At 39.6% G+C, this 16,110-nt stretch overlaps 1 protein-coding gene and 1 long non-coding RNA gene across 2 annotated transcripts in view; one reads left to right on the top strand and one right to left on the bottom strand.

Moving 5' to 3' along the window:
• Positions 1–16,110, top strand: part of LOC310901969 — a 116,942-nt gene that overhangs the window by 88,467 nt on the left and 12,365 nt on the right. The window contains exon 2 of the long non-coding RNA XR_014586354.1: positions 3,326–3,432. This is a non-coding gene — a long non-coding RNA (uncharacterized lncRNA). The remainder of the gene's footprint in view (positions 1–3,325; positions 3,433–16,110) is intronic.
• Positions 13,911–16,110, bottom strand: part of LOC310901963 (von Willebrand factor D and EGF domain-containing protein-like) — a 178,788-nt gene continuing 176,588 nt past the window's right edge. The window contains exon 29 of the mRNA XM_083842703.1: positions 13,911–15,474. Within this exon, the coding sequence (XP_083698829.1) occupies positions 15,460–15,474 (15 nt within the window). The 3' untranslated portion in view covers positions 13,911–15,459. The remainder of the gene's footprint in view (positions 15,475–16,110) is intronic.

The raw sequence follows: 16,110 nt of genomic DNA, 5'->3' as shown, positions 1-16,110 counted from the left end.
AGCATAAGTAATGGTGTGCTAATTTGATGTGTACCAGTTTGAAGTGAGCTTTTGAGGAAGCTCACCCCAGCCCATCAGAGGGGAGAAGCTGCAATTATGCAGAAATTATTTTGTGCCTCTTGGGTGCCTTTGCAATTGTCACTTTTCTGTGTTTTTTCCCTCCTTTCATCCTGACATCTCCAGAATCAACTGGTCCTTAAGCATCTCCTTGATTGGCCCCTTCCCTTTTCCCTTTTCCCTTTTCCCTTTTCCCTTTTTTTTCCCTTTTCCCTTTTCCCTTCCCGTTGTGGGTCTACCTCCTTCATCCCTCTCATTTAAATGATGGGGAGATGGGCTGCAGCAGCAAGGAAGGACTGGGTGCTTCCTGCACACATCGCATTCAGCCTAGAGCTTTCACCAGTTACTTCATGGCAGCTCACATATTGGTAGACAATAATTTGGACAATCTCAAAAAGTTTATTCCAGGCTACAGATGTTAGTTGTTTTGCTGGAAGATTATCAAAAATTGCAAGGGAAGAGGACTGCTGCCAAGCTGAATTATGATGTGCCAAGGATGAATTTTCACTCACAGCAAAACTCAGGATCAGATCAAATCCAGGATGCTGCTGTGTTTAGGGTCTAAAAGCAAAGGGATTCATAGTAATTCAGTTCATGAGACACAACGCCTCACTGAAACTTGGATGATTTAAATACTGTTGTGGTGGGGAATGCATAAGAAAGTAGGGAAGCAGAGGGAGGCAGATGTGCTCATACTGTCTTGGTTTGCTGCTAATCCTTTTGTGTGCCTGATGCTTCTGGAGGTACTCTTGCAGTGGGTAACCGTGAGACCTGCCTAGAGGACTGGTGGACCAAAAGGGATTCCTTCTCCATTAATCCTTTTCACAAGGTTATCCTTTTAAAGGAAAGATTTTCAAAGCAAGGAAAGCTCTTTATGCTTCTTAATAATGGATGTTATTGAACTGTAGAACATTTTAATGCCTGTGCTGAATTTGCAAATGCCTTTGCAAATTTGTGGCAGACTTAAGATTAAAATATTCATGTTTTCTTTCCTCCAATCCTAAACTCAGTCTGCACAGTCCTAACAGCCTTTCTGAATGAGCTCTGTAGGAATGGGGGGCTGGCAGGGTCTTCCAAAATGCCATGCAATATTGAGTCATTCCTATAATGTGTTCTGTTCCCTTCTATGGTACAAATGGTTGGACTAGAAGATTTTGAAGGTCTTTTCCAACCTCAGTGATTCTATGATTTATGAAATGAGACTTAGCCATGTATATTGGGAAATGGAAGAAGTCAGAATGGGTGCTTATCTTCAAAACAAAAAAAGAGAACAACTTATGCCAATAGACCGACCGCCTTCTGTTCCTTGGTGCAAGCAAGATGTCAGGAGATTACTACTGCAGAAAAATCTCTTTATAGATAAGGCCAAGAAGAATTCATCATGCTTAAAAGAGTATTTCCCAGGAGGTAGCTTCCTTCAGCTGAGCTTGGTCTCTCGACAGTAAATAAATGCTTAGCTACACGTAATATTACTTAGCTTGTTACATATGAATACTGAAATGATGTTATTGGTAAAGTAAGTGAAGGCTCTAAGGAGAAAATTAATATAATAGCCAGAATGATAAGATAACTTGTGGAAAATCCGTTTATAATCTTGAGGGGCTTGTTCATAATTGTTACTGCTTTCCCCAAAACAGTTGTAGAATGTGCCATAACCTACTTTTTTTTTTTTTAAGTGCAGTAGTTATAGTATGTTTTTATAGTCATCTTGACTGATTTCATAATCTAATAAATCAACCTTAGTAAAGTTAAGTTTATTTCCATTTGTCTATTTCTGTATTTAAGGTCGCAATATATTAAAATCAGAAGGAGGCAGGGAGGAGGGAGTTCAGGGTCTGAACTTTTGGGTAGACCTGTGCGGTATCAAGAGTTGGACTTGATGATCCTTAAGGGTCCCTTCCAACTCAGGATATTCTATGATTCTATGATAAATATGCATGTGCCTTACAGCTGTGATGTGTGTTGTGGAGGTAGTAGCAGATTTCGTAAGGCTTTTAACACATTTTTGCCTGAATTGCTTGGCATAGGCCTGAACCTGTGTTTAGTGTGTATCTGTTCCGTATGATAAAGATGTAGCTTCAGAGTTGGGTGATATATGTTTAAGTCCTAGATGATAATGGACAGAGAGCTTCGGAAAGGGAGAAACTGAACATTATGCGTTTTATTGGAGCTTTGTGAAATTGCAGGCTTCAATTTGCTACAAACCGGTGGAGCTAAACCAATGTTCGCAAAGATGGGATATTTTAGAGAAATAAACCTATAGCTTTTTTTCTTCTGCCTCTTGCTGTCTTAGAGGTGAAAACTCTATAATACTTTGTGATAACAGTAAGGTTTATTACACAGGCTTTGCAGTATTTCAGACCTTTCCTGCATTATGCTGTTTTATTTTAGCATTAATGCCTTCAACTTACAGGTGAAGAATTTCTGAAGGGGAAGTGAATTTTACACCTCAGTGATGTCTCCTTTTTCTGCTAATAGGCAGTATTAAACATAAAACCACTCTAAGCTAAAATAGAGTCAAGGTTTGTTAGTAAGTTCTTCCTTCAGCTCAGGTAGAAAGCAAGTGTGCTAACCTCTGTAACCAGTTGGAAAAGATGTATTGTCTCCTTCTCTTTGTAAATGCTACCTTAAGGAGAACTTAAAATGCCACGAATGTCTTTCATTTCTTTGAAACCAAACAAAACTCTGAGAAATATGACGTCCAAAAATAAACAAAAATATTTTTTGGTTGGCCACCACCTAGAATATCAAATATTTACTCAGCTCTTCTTAACATTAAGTACTTGCTTTTAAAGATTAAAGGAATTGTTTGTTACAGCTGAATTTTGCATTTATTAAGATAAATCTGTAAAATAAATTGTACAACTTAAACAATTTAGAAATAAGAGGAAGTATTTTAATGTGAACATAATAAAAGAACAATTACTCTTTAGTGTGACACGCACATCATGCAAGATGAATACTGAGTTTTATTCTACTCTGTAAACAGTGACAATAGAATTTACCTTCAATATAATATTCTACTTTTAAAATAATATGTATGTCCGTCTACTGGAAAATAATCAGTTTTTAAGCAGCATAGCTCTAGACATTAAATTCAATAAATTTTCTATCTATCTACAACTGTTTTCTTTCGGATAATGTAATACATGAAGTTAATGAAAATGATAAAAATGGTAGAATGCCATCTTGCTTTTAAAGCTTTTAAAGTGTTTCTTTGCCATCAGGAATTCATTATTTTGACTGTAAAATTGTCTTTTTTTTAAAGGAAGAAAAAATCTATCAAGTATCCCAGCTAATTGGAAAACTCTACTTGTGATATAATGTGATAGAAAGTAGTCAAGACAGCGGCAGGTCTCCAAGGAACATTAAAAGGTAAGAAGCCCTGCTTGTGCAGAGCCGACAGCTACACTTAAAATTCAAAAGATTAGTAGGTAATACTGTATTACTCTGTTCTGATTATCATAACTGCATTTTATTTATATATTTTTAAAAGAAAGCTGCAGGCTCTGATGTTTGTAGTAATCCCCACCTCTTCCTTACTGTTTTTATCTACATCCTTCTGTTGTGGTTTAACCCGGCTGGCAGCTAAACACCACACAGCCGTTCGCTCACCCTCCCCCCTCCCTCTCTGGGATGGGGGGAGAGAAACGGGAAAGTGAAGCCTGTGAGTTGAGATAAAGACGGTTTATTAAGACAGGAAAATAATAATAACAATAATAATAATAATAGTGATAATGGTAATAGTATTAACAATAATAATGTGTAAGAAAACAAGTGATGCACAATGCAATTGCTCACCACCCGCTGACCGATGCCCAGCCTATTCCCGAGCAGCCGGCCCCCCCACCCCGGCCAGCCACCCCTATATATTGTTTAGCATGACGTCAGATGGTATGGAATACCCCTTTGGCCAGTTTGGGTCAGCTGTCCTGGGTCTGTCCCCTCCCAGCTCCTGCTGCACCCCCAGCCTGCTCGCTGGCAGGACAGAGCAAGAAGCCGAAAAGTCCTTGGCCTGGTGTAAACACTGCTCTGCAACAATTAAAACATCAGCATGTTATCAGCGCTCTTCTCATCCTAATCCAAAACATAGCACCCTACCAGCTACTATGAGCTACTTAACTCTGTCCTAACTGGAACCAGGACACCTTCTCTTCCTCTTATCCCTTGGTATTTCCAGCAGAGGTTATTTGCAAAATCTTATCTAACCGGCAGAGGTAGTACCGTTGGTTTTAGCTATCCGACTTTAATCAGAAGAACTGGAAATCTGCCCTGAACCTAGAAAGTAAGAAATGGTCACTTTTTGGTAGAAGATGTACTGTCTGGCTCTTCGGTGTCCATCCAGTGCACCTGCTGAAGCAGAGGTCCTATGGAGAAGTGTGTTCTTGTACTTAATGCTCATATCGCTCTGTGTATGTGGGAAAAAGTTTTAAAGGGTAAATATCAGTCTGGTATTACCTGACGCTGACAGCCTGACATTAGGAACTATTAAAAGGTATATGGCCTATTTTTAGGAAAAATAAACAGTAAGCATCAGCTCAGTAGATATTTTTACGGACTGTTGCACTTGCAATCCTGAACCTCCAGTTTGTATGGCAGAGGCAAGCACATTACCTGCAAACCCCAGTGTCAGTGCCCTCGGGGCTGCAGGAACATGCCACTGCATGGCTTGGGGGCCACATTTTGGCAATCTGGAGACCAACCCAAAGGCATTTTTGCTCCTGCAAGCCCTGATCCCCATGCTGCGAGGCTCTCCTCCATCTGCTCCCCATACCCCATCAGGAGTTTCTGATTAGACCTCCAATAGCATGTTAGCACAAACCAGAGTACCCATGGAAAATAATGACCTACAACCACATGAAGTTGAGCTGAATTGACTTAATGAACCTGCATTGTTAAATGCTCCCTGCTCATTTTTGTTCCCTCTGTAAGCACTCTGCTGTATAGAAACACCTACAAAATAGACTTCCCTGCTCAAAATGAGGCTTGACAGTTTTAAAAGTGCCAATGTTGGGTAGGATAGCAAAAAATTCCCCATGCAGCTCATCAACAGCTGGGTTTCGTGTGAACATGTCTGTCCGTGGCACTCAGTACCCATGAAAATGAGACTATTCAGTCTCCTCATAAATATCCAATGAGCTATAATGTCATCAGTCTTCCTAGAAATAAAATATTAAACACTGTAAATGGTATTTGACCTCTATTACAGTGTATGGAGGATTAAAAATGCTCCAATTTCAAGCGGCGTGCTGTCACACGTGCCCCAAACCCGCGCTGCATGTTTGCTGGAGGCAGGGGACAAGTGGAAGGAGGCAGCCCAAGCGAGTGCGCCTGTCGTCCAACACCTACCATCAACATTGTGAGCACTGTGCTCTGCTGTGCTTTCACTTGTGTTTTAGACACTGTGGTGGAAATATGGAAAATGTGCCACTGCGACATTTTCAGGCATTGTCAACAATATGGTATCAAGCCATTCCAGCAGCTTCACTTTCAGTTTTTCAGAGATAATATTTTTAAAATCTGTACTTACAGTTCCCTTCTGAGCACTCCCGGCATATGTTTTAAAACAAGGATGAATTCACCATGGAAAGCTGCCATATTTTTCTTTAACAGCCAATAAATAATGTTTTGTGTTGCTGAATGAGTGAAGCTGAACCAATGCCTTAAGTTATATGAGAACCCAGCATTATTTTGGACTAATGTGTCTATTCTCATTGCTATCCTGGTATCCATCATACTTCCATTTTGTAATCAAAGATAAGGAACAATGAATATTGTCTGGCTCTAAGGCTTTCTTTTGCAATTGGATCTGCTTGAAGAAAGAAAGGAAAAAAGGAGGAGCTGTTGGATTATAGAGGATTTTGCTTATATACATCTCTATGTCTTCCTGTGTCCTTCTATGTCTCTCTATGTATATACCTATAAAATATTAGGAAGAAAATGTGCTCAGAGGGTGGTGAGGCCCTGGCACAGGCTGCCCAGAGAAGCTGTGGCTGCCCCATCTCTGGCAGTGTTCAAGGCCAGGATGGATGGGGCTTTGGGCAGCCTGGGCTGGTGGGAGGTGTCCGTGCCTGTGTCAGGGGGTTGGAGCTGGATGGGCTTTAAGGTTCCTTCCAGCCCAAACCATTCTGTGATTCTACGACATGTTTTCTTCACTAGAAGTTGTTACATGGTTGGAACGTTACATTTTTCTTGGTGGTAAATTTGCAAAATAAGCATATAGAGTAATATTAAATTAATTTTTGGAAAATCTAAATGCCAAACTTGACCTGCTGGTGTCTATTATAGTTAAACATTATTTTACCTGTACACTAGTAATTAAAAAGCAAGTGCATTGTGCCCAATAAATGTTCAGTTGAATTTGTGTTCTCCCATACTTACATCTGTCAAAGAGAAGTAAACAATCATTTAATACTTTTTAATGGAAGTGTATTATTTAATAATGCTTTAGCTTTTGTCTTAGATAACTCTTGTAATTTTGTTAAGGTAAAGTAATCTCTGCTTAGTTTGTATGGCATATTCAATAATGACACCATGCTTTTCAATAAAATATGCTGAATGCCAGCCTCAAATCCCAATACCTACCAGACATCTTTCTAATTTGCAAATCATTTCAGTTGCAAATATTTTTTTTTTTCATTTGTTTGATATTAGGGACTGATAAATCTACAGAAAGGAACTCAGTTACAAGCTCATCTATTCTTCAAACTTCATTTCTGTTGCTTCATATAAAAATATAACCTTTTGAAATTAAAGAAATTTTCTCTTTCATGAGGGTTCACTTGTTTGTTAGATTGCACGAATTTATATTGTGGTATACCAAACAGTTCCTGTTCCCTGCGTGCTTTCTCTCTGTGGGGCTCAAGGAGGGAATGCATATGGTTTTTAGGTAGGTAAGCTGACGCATGCTGTATGTTTGCTTGATGTGATGCACCTTGGCTACGTGACACAAGGGCAAGAACATCTGCAACCGAAGCTCCAGCATAGATAAGGCGGTGTTGAAAAGCACGCAGAGGGGCTACAGGGAGCTGTGGGAAGCCAGGAGCTGGAAGGACTTTTGGCCTGGCTTCAGTAGGGCAGGCGAAGCTTTGTACTGCTCACTACAGCTGCAGAGTCAGAGGGGATTCTCCTTTCCTTCAGGCACCTTCTTTTGTATAAGTGAGGGCTGTGAGACTCTTTGATCTTGAGAAAGCTTGAGCTCAAAATTAGCCAGAAAACTTTCTGAACTCCTGCTTAATTTGCTTTTCTGTTGTTTTAAGATTTTTTTCCCCCAACTTTCTGTTAATAATTTTGTACAAGCTTTGCTCAGATAAGAGCTACTATAGCAGCCCATGAAGAACCTGTGAGCACACCTAACTTGCATAAAATTGACTGTATTGCAGGTGCACGCTCTTAACTAGGAAAATTTAAAGCTACTGACTCCAAATCCAAGCATGAAATGATCCAAAGTGGAACTCTGTATTTCATGTGGCCTTTTCTCCTCCGTTTAAATTTAGCCCTCAAATGTACAGATGCATCTTCCTGTGCCCTTGTGCCCAAGGACAGAGCTCAGCCTAAAGCACATAGGCAAAACCCTCTCCTGCATGCTCAGGCAGTAACAGACTGCAGTTCTGCAATCATCAGTACAGTGTTGATCAGTGCAGATTAGGATTTGTCATGGACACAAAGTGCCGCACAAACATTAGGATGGATTTGTAGTGCCAGGTTGCCTGCCTTGGTCCCTTGGAGGATTGCAATTGGATCATGGTCTTTGGCAGGGAAGAGACGGTTGGCTTTGGCAGAAGTGTCCTATCAGACCTGTGGAAGGTCCCTTGCCTTGCTGCACATGATTTCTTCATTTCATAGTTTCATGTGTCCAGTTCTTGTATATAGATCGAAAGAAATTATGTGTTTATATAATATGCAGCTCAGGACTAGGCCTTCAAAAACTTGGGTTCAAGTCCCTGCTCAAATGCCAGACCTTTCTGTTGTAGGGATGCCTGTCAGAGCTCAGCAGAAAATCCATTTTCCTTATTCCAGTACATTCTGCTTTGTGAATATTTTCAGGAATATTTGAGGTGGAAGAACAAATTTAACATTCCCTCAAAGCTCTTTTCAGTACTAGTTGATTTTTGTGTTGAAGCCCTAGTTAATACAAGTGCAATTTTCTTAACCCATAAAATTTCCTAAAGCAAATACAAGAACAGCAGATTCATGCACTCTCTGCAAAACCGTGTGTTTAGCATCTACAGATCAATTATATCAAGTTAACTCATTGGATTTGAGTTTGATTCCCTCAATTATTTAAAAACACAAGTACCACGATTATACAGATTTTATAATCATTTCTGGTGATAGATTCCCCCAGCTTAAGATCAGCATTTATGCAGCCCCTTTGTGATCAATGTTTTAACCTTTTAAAGGGATTCCCATTCACACATTCCACCTTATAGGTCTATAATTATTTCCAATTATCTTATGTAAACCTTCTTTATCCTTCTTTTTTAATCCAAGCAGTCTCTAGCGTAAAAGCTACTAAATTAGATCCTAACTGTCCTCCATCCCCAGCTCTTTTCTGCTGCATCTGTAACCTTGCTCAGGTTCTTTCCTGCCTTTTTTTTTTTCTTTTTTTCTTTTTTTTTTTTTTTCCAGGCATTATGACTTAAAACTTTACTTTTTCAGTTTTTCAATAAATGATGGCTTTCCACCTTGATTTTCCTAGCTATGGTCTTTGCCTCAGGGGAGGTTCAGACTGGATATCAGGAAGAGGTTCTTCACTGAGAGGATTGTCACGCACTGGAACAGGCTCCCCAGGGACGTAGTCACTGCACCAAGCCTGTCAGAGTTTAAGAAGCGTTTAGACTGTGCTCTTAGTCATATGGTCTGTATTTTTGGGTAGACCTGTGTGGTGCCAGGAGTTGGACTTGATGATCCTTTTGCGTCCCTTCTAACTCGGGATATTCTCTGATTCTATGATTTACAAGAATTCTGTTTCACTCACTGCTTATGTTATAGAATCATAGTATCATAGAATGGTTTGGGTCAGAAGGGGCCTTAAAGACCATCTTGTTCCACCTTCCCTGCTATGGGCAGGTATTCCTCCCACCAGACCAGCCTTGGCCTAATGGGGCACCCACAGCTTCTCTGGGCAGCCTGTTCTAGGGCCTCACCACCCTCATAGCAAAGATTTTCTTCCTTTATCTAATCTAAATCTACCCATTTTCAGTTTAAAGCCATTATTCCCTGTCCTCCCACTATGCTCCCTGACAGAGTCCCTCCCCAGCCTTCCTGTAGGCCCCTTTAGGTACTGGAAGGCCGCCATAGGGTCTGCCTGGGGCCTTCTCTGCTCAAGACTAAATAACCCCAGTTCTCTCAGTGTCTCTTAGTAGCAGAGGCGCTCCAGCCCCTTGATTGACTCCACCCCCTCGTGGCCCTGCTCTGGAGCTGATATCACAGGTCCCTGTCTTTTTTGTTCTGGGGGCCCCAGAGCTGAACGCAGGGCTCCAGGTGGGGCCTCAGGAGAGCAGAGCAGAGGGGGACAATCTCCTCCCTGGCCCTGCTGGCCATGCTGCTTTTGGTGCAGCCCAGGAGCAGTTGGCTTTCTAGGCTGCAAGTGCACACTGCTTGCTCCTGTCAGGCTTTTTGTCCACCATTTCCCCCATGTCCTTCTCTGCAGGGCTGCTCACAATCCATTTGTCACCCAGTCTGTACCGACCTCTGAAGTCGTATCTTCGTTCTCAGATGTTTCCAAATAGTTTCCTTCTTAAAGAAGTTTTTTTTTTTCCTATTTTCATTTTTTTTTCTTCCTATTTTCTTGTTATGTATGGAGAAATAGAGAATAAAGCCAGTTTTGAATTTCCTTTTGTGTGTAAATAGTATTTTGGTCATTTTTATCTCTTGCAGGAAATCTCTGCAGTTTCTTCTTGCCACTTGCCTTCATGAACCTCCAGCCTTTTTCAGCAATTTGGTCTGGTAAAGGGATGGCAGGTCATAGCTGTTGAGGGGAAAATGATTGCTTGATGTATAGGGGCATAAGCTTTTTAAAGTGTTTTAATAGCAGGAGAAAGATTTTGAAATAGTCCCTGTATTAAAGAGTGAATGAAAGTGTTAGGTTGATAGCGGCTAGTGTTATTAAACAGACAGACTGCTTCATTTTGAGCCAGCAAATAACCAGGTTTGGTGATCACAAACGCTTGGCTGTACTCTCTTGGACACATGTACATTGATGTTTGTGATAACCTCTGGTGGCTTGGTACATCAAGAGTATCGGGATGGCATGCAGGTTTTGAATCAGTTAATGTAGTTTTGCTACCCCATTAGGACAAATCTTTTACCCCTGACACATACCCCTGACAACACCAGTAGTCTTATAAATCAATCACGAGTAATGCATGCCCAAGTCTGCTTTGGGGGAAAAAAGAAAGGAGAAAAGGAGACCTGAGTGCAGACCTGAAGTGTTTCCTTCTTCTCTCTTTAAAGCAAACTGATTAAAAGCATCTGTATTCTCTCATTAAGCTTTTCACAACAGTAATTCCTACCTCCTTGTGACTAATAATGCCAGCAAGTTACATGTTGAAACTGAAACTGAAACCCTACACACAAAGAAAAGTCTTCCAGGCATCAAAGAAATCAGCTGGAAAATTGCCTGATCCCACTGGGAACGCTATCATGACAGAAGAGTAAAATTTAGAGAGTAGTTAGTGCAAACATTTTTGACAAAATTATGATCATTAGGATAAAAGTTGATTCTGGTTCAGATTGAGAATTTGTCTGGTGAGGGTTTTTCCTTGGAATCACCTTCTGTCTTTTGTTTGAGCCACTGGAGGGGCTTGGGAGGTGTGGATGGAGAGGCTCCAGCACCAGGGCGGAGGGAAGACATGGTCCTTCCAAGCCTGAAGAGCCCAGTGTCTAATTTGGAACTGAGTTGTCTGGGAGTCAGACTGGAAGAAAATGAGATTTAGGAGAGCAGAGGCAGAATGAACCTGAGCCACAAGGCTTAGGTCAGGGAGGCCGACGCCGAAGCCTGGGGAGCCTGGCTTCCCAGGGCTGGGCCTGCAGGCCGCTCTGCAGGAGGAGCTCCTGTGTGCTCGCCTACCTGCATCTGCTCCCAGCCCTGGGCTTACAGCCTGCTTAACTTAATCACACGCTGAATCTGTGCCGTGCTTTCCTCTTCCTAGGGGAAACTGGCCTAATGCCAAGTCTCCCAGATGTCAGCTGTTAGAAGCATGGGAGCAAGTGTGACGTTAGCTCACGGCCTGTAAGGCTGAGACCACCTTCTTGTTCTCAGCCTGCCTCACCAGTGCCTGAGAGTCAGATCTAGAGCTCTAGTTTTCACGTGCTGTGACAACAAAAGCTTGTTCTTAATAACGAACATTAATTTTGAATGTGACAGCTCATCCTCAGAGCTTCTGACTGTGAATTACTTCGCAGAAGTATAAACTATAATCTTAGAGGTACATATTGTTACCCATACCATGTATAATCGTGTTTGCCTACTCCTTCTCCAAATGATATTAATGTTAAAAATTTAATTGAGCATAAAGATGTCGTATTATGCCCACAGAGCATGTCATGCTCTACAGCTTTTGTAGTTAAATTATTTAAAGTGAAAATAATTTTCTGAATAATTCTGTTTGTTTATTTATGTATGTGGAGTATTGTAAAGTCTTTTTCATCTGGGACATGATATATAGGTTGGCAGGCCCTCCCAATATGTCACCAGCTTGAATTGAGCCCAAAAATGTACTCGTCTCAATCCATCATCTGCTGTTTTCTCAGTGATCCATGTGGAACGGGGTTTTCTGGCAGGGGGACGAAGCATTAAACACACATAGAGACCAGGCCACGCTTCCCTCTCTTCTGGGTGGTCTCTCTAGGACAAGATTAGTGGCTTCTGTTGTTTAGCCACTGCTGTACTTGTTTATGGATAGACCAAGGAATTACATCTTGCAGGCCCCTGAAAGTGGCACATTTCTGGAGCTCTTCTTCTCACTCTAAAAGGAATTAAGATGCAGTATCCACCTACCATTCTTCAGGGAGTAGATTCACTTCTTTCAACTCCACTTCCTAATGTGAGAAAAAAAGCCCTTTTATATGAGAAGAAAAATATAATATTTTTTTCTGCTGAAATGCCAGCTAACATGGATATTTTCTCTTTAAAAGTGTTTGCTTCATAGCAATTTCTAGGAGGTTTTCAGCACTGATGCATATAGCCCCTCTCCCCCATCTTTTTGGCAAAGGTTAATTAACTTAAGGTTAAAAAATTAACTCCTTCGTACTTGTTGCAGTCTCCTGCTTTCTGGCAGAAAAAACATTAGCGTCATGTTCTATTTTGAAAACAAAACCAATGAAAATTCAAAAACAATATAGCCATTGCCTTAATGTTTGAACATCTACGTGAATATTATAAGGCATGAATGAGTTAAATCTGCCAATGATTGTGCTCTTAAAAATGTTTACATTTAGCAAAAACAAAACAAAACAAACAAAACACTCCCCCTTCTGCCTAATGCTTCTGTTTGTTATTCGCATAACAAGAGATCATGATTTATTGTGCTCAATTTATTTCAATTTATTTGAGGGTTTAACAGGATTTTGAAATAAGTCTTCAGCAAACAGAGTGTATTAGAAGTCATGATGATAATTACGAGCTAGAAGTAAATAACTTAGAACTATAAGTAACAAGGCCTGGTACCTTTTGTTGGTAGAGTGCAATTAATAAGAGTGGCTCCTGCCTTAAGCTCCTTACAGTCCTTGTGGACATATAACAATTAGAGGAATGGCTTATAGGGGAAAGTTTAGGAAAAAATAAGACAATGTATTTGCAAGAAATATCCTGATTGGTTATTGTCCAATAAGTTGTAAAACACCTGTAAAATTCTACTTGTAAATCTTGTAAAATATAACTTTTTTTTTTTTTTTTTTTTTACATATACATCTCTTACATTATTCTATATCATGCTTAAAGCTCAAGTTAAGAAAGAATGCAGCCATTGCCATATCTGGTGGCTTCTTAGCAAAGCATCTTGAACAGTCAGGGGAAGAAAAACAGTGAAGTGCTGAAGTGGCTAAGAGAAAAGGAGCAGTATAGAAATTCATCCTTGGAAAGGAGAGTTACATTGATGTGGTCTGTGAAAGTACGGTACATACCTGTAGGTTATCTGCAGTCTGATGTCAGATAGCGACCTGAGTGTTGCTGCCTATCATCAATTGTTTCTGTTTTAAAAGCATGCATAAGCTATCCTCAAGGATGCAAAAGAACTTGCTAATTTTCTAAAAATAGATGGGATGTACATTGTCCTAAATAGTCACTCCTAGAAATACAGTAAGAAGCTATAAGGCACTGAAAGCTGTTTTAGGCTTTCAAATCCAATCTTGGCAAGGGATTTTGTTCATTAGCACTGTCTCTTGTAGACATTATGGAGGCAAGGTAATAGAAATCTTTTTTATTGATTGGATCTGTACTTCAAGAAAACCATAATTGCCACGCTAAATTTAATCTTGTAGATACTTATCTGGTGCCAACGTTCTGTTCTAGTATTAATGTCTTCCTGGAACTGTTAATGTGAATGCTAAAAACTTAAATTCATATTAGCATTACTAATTGCGGTCTAGATCCGTATGGAATTAAGACTTTTTTTTTTTTCTTAGTATAGCACATATATTTGAAGACTGGTCCTTCAACTAAATGGTGATTTAGTAAGAAACTTGCAAGGACTGGGGCAAGCATAATTATATATATATATATATATATATACATACAAATATATACACACACATATATATGTATGTTTATATATATTTGCATTTGGGAAACTACTTATATTGGACTTACTCCTAACATAAAATGAAAAGCAAGACTTCAGAAACAAATAATATAAAACCATTTATTGGAAATTAGAATGGATACATTTAAAAGCATTTTGCTATATACAAAGTTAGCCATGGAGAAAAAAAAAAAAAAAGCCACTATTATGAGCTGGGCAAAAGAGAGGAGGAATGTTTCTGTGAGTTAGTACTGCCAGTTTTCCTAGCTTTTTCATCACTTAATTTGCAGTATTCTAAGGTCTTAGAGTCAGTATTTTTTATTCTTATAAATTGACAGCAAGGGTCAGATCAAATCTTACATCTAGTTACTGTTGCAGCCCTGAAGGTTCAATCAAAAAATCCTTACTTGTGTGATTGTTCGCTTTAAGTTACTTCTGGAAGAGTGAGGGAATATCAGAACTCCTGTATTCCTGCATCAAGGCACATAGGTTTTGATCTACAGTTGCTCTGAATCTTCCAGTAAGAGAAATGTAAAGATAGCATGAATGCCCAGAAGATCGTTTGGGTTTTACCTTACTGAACTTGAAAGTTGTCTGTGGTGACAGTTTAAAACCCTTTTTTCCAAGTTAACTTACAATCGGTTTCCTTATTCCCTTCCTTGCACTCCTTCCATCTCTTCTCTGGGTTTTCTGCCACCTCTCCATCACATCCCATGGCAGTGCCACATTGTGTGATGAAGCACCCAGATCTAAAAAGCTACTCATCTTTTAGCCACTGTAAGGTGAGGCAAAAAATCTAAAAATAATCATCTGAATTTTCAGATTAGAATATGTCTTTTCGAGAGCATCTAGATTTCCCAGCATTTCAGTAAGCATCTATGTTATGATTCAAAAACTAGTTTTGTGGAATGTTTCAAGGGATTAAGGTGAGACGGCTACATGGGTACTCATGTACCTTTAGCATGTCAACAGTTGACTTGTTCAGGAGCAAGGTATAGCCATAACTGAGGGCAAGGAAGGACTCAGGTGCAGATGCAAGTAATGCCAGCATTTCAACAGGCGTTGTATTGGTACCTCCTTAATTAAATGCTGGCACGTTAGCAACCTAGAAAACTAAAGCATTTATCTTTAGCAATTACTCAGCAGAATGATGAATTATAATAACTGGAGTTAGTGTTAGTTAAATGTTATTGAGGTCTTTCCCTTGGTAGTCTCTGAAATCTCTCAGTAGGAGCGGTATCTTTTTTATTTATTTTTCTCTGGACTGTGAATAAACAAACCTGTTTAAAAAATGGGAAGAAATGAGGAAGTTTATAAATGCCTTATGATTTTCATGAAAGCAGAACGACAGGGCACTAAAAGTCTTTGTAAATGTTCTGTATCATTTAAAAATGTCATTGTGGTCAGGAGCAGTCATTGTGATGGTGACACTACAGCTGCAGTTCATGAATTTGAGCCTAGCCATAGAAGGTTTTGAAAATAAAGTTAGTTCTATTGACATGTGGCTGTTTTTTATTCTTCTGTGTGATTATATGAGGGCAGAAGGGAGAAAACTAGCAATTTCTTCACACTATATCTTCCCAAACAAAAAATGCAGTCAGTGCCGGATTATCAATACCCAAATGATTGTCTTCATTGTCCTGCTGTTATGTTATCTTCATCCTATTGGTAGCTGCAAAAAAAGAAATGAGTATTCAGCTGCTTAAGGGAATATAGAAGAAACAGCCTTATGCATGTGGTGTCATGTAAGAAATATTATGTGCAAGGTTCAAATGATTTATCGTAGTTACTGTATTTTCCTTGGAATTTTTAAGTAATTATGGCCAAATTACAATCCACATTTTTTTTGCAATTTTGACTCAGGTAACCAAAGTTTTTATTAACCAGAGAGTGAAGAACATGTTTTTGAAAGGGATTAAGCAGTGAAATGATGAATGGAACTGTTTCCAAAGCATGCACATGAAGTGATATCATCTAGCTAAGGCTGATTTCTGCTCCATCGCTTCAACAGGAAAATAGCTATATTGCTGAAATGATTCCGCTTAGGCTCTATTATTTGCGGTGGCGCTTGACAGTTATGGAGTTGGAATTCAATTTCTTTCATCTAAAGCAGGTGTGCCTTAAAAAAATCACTCTGCCACTTCTGCATAACGCATGGAGATTGTTGGCTTCTTGCCTGAAAACGTTTCAGTGCACTTATCCCATTTTCATACAGCAGAAGTTGTCCATGAATATCATCTTGGTTTAAATACATGAGTGAATTTTCTTTATCCCAAAACAAGATAATAGATGATATGAAAAGCTTTAT

This window comes from Anser anser, assembly GCF_964211835.1.
Source record: "Anser anser genome assembly, chromosome: 6".
In the NCBI taxonomy this organism is placed as follows: domain Eukaryota; kingdom Metazoa; phylum Chordata; class Aves; order Anseriformes; family Anatidae; genus Anser; species Anser anser.
Note: the sequence above shows the minus strand (reverse complement) of the source record. Positions and strands in the feature narration are given on the sequence as shown.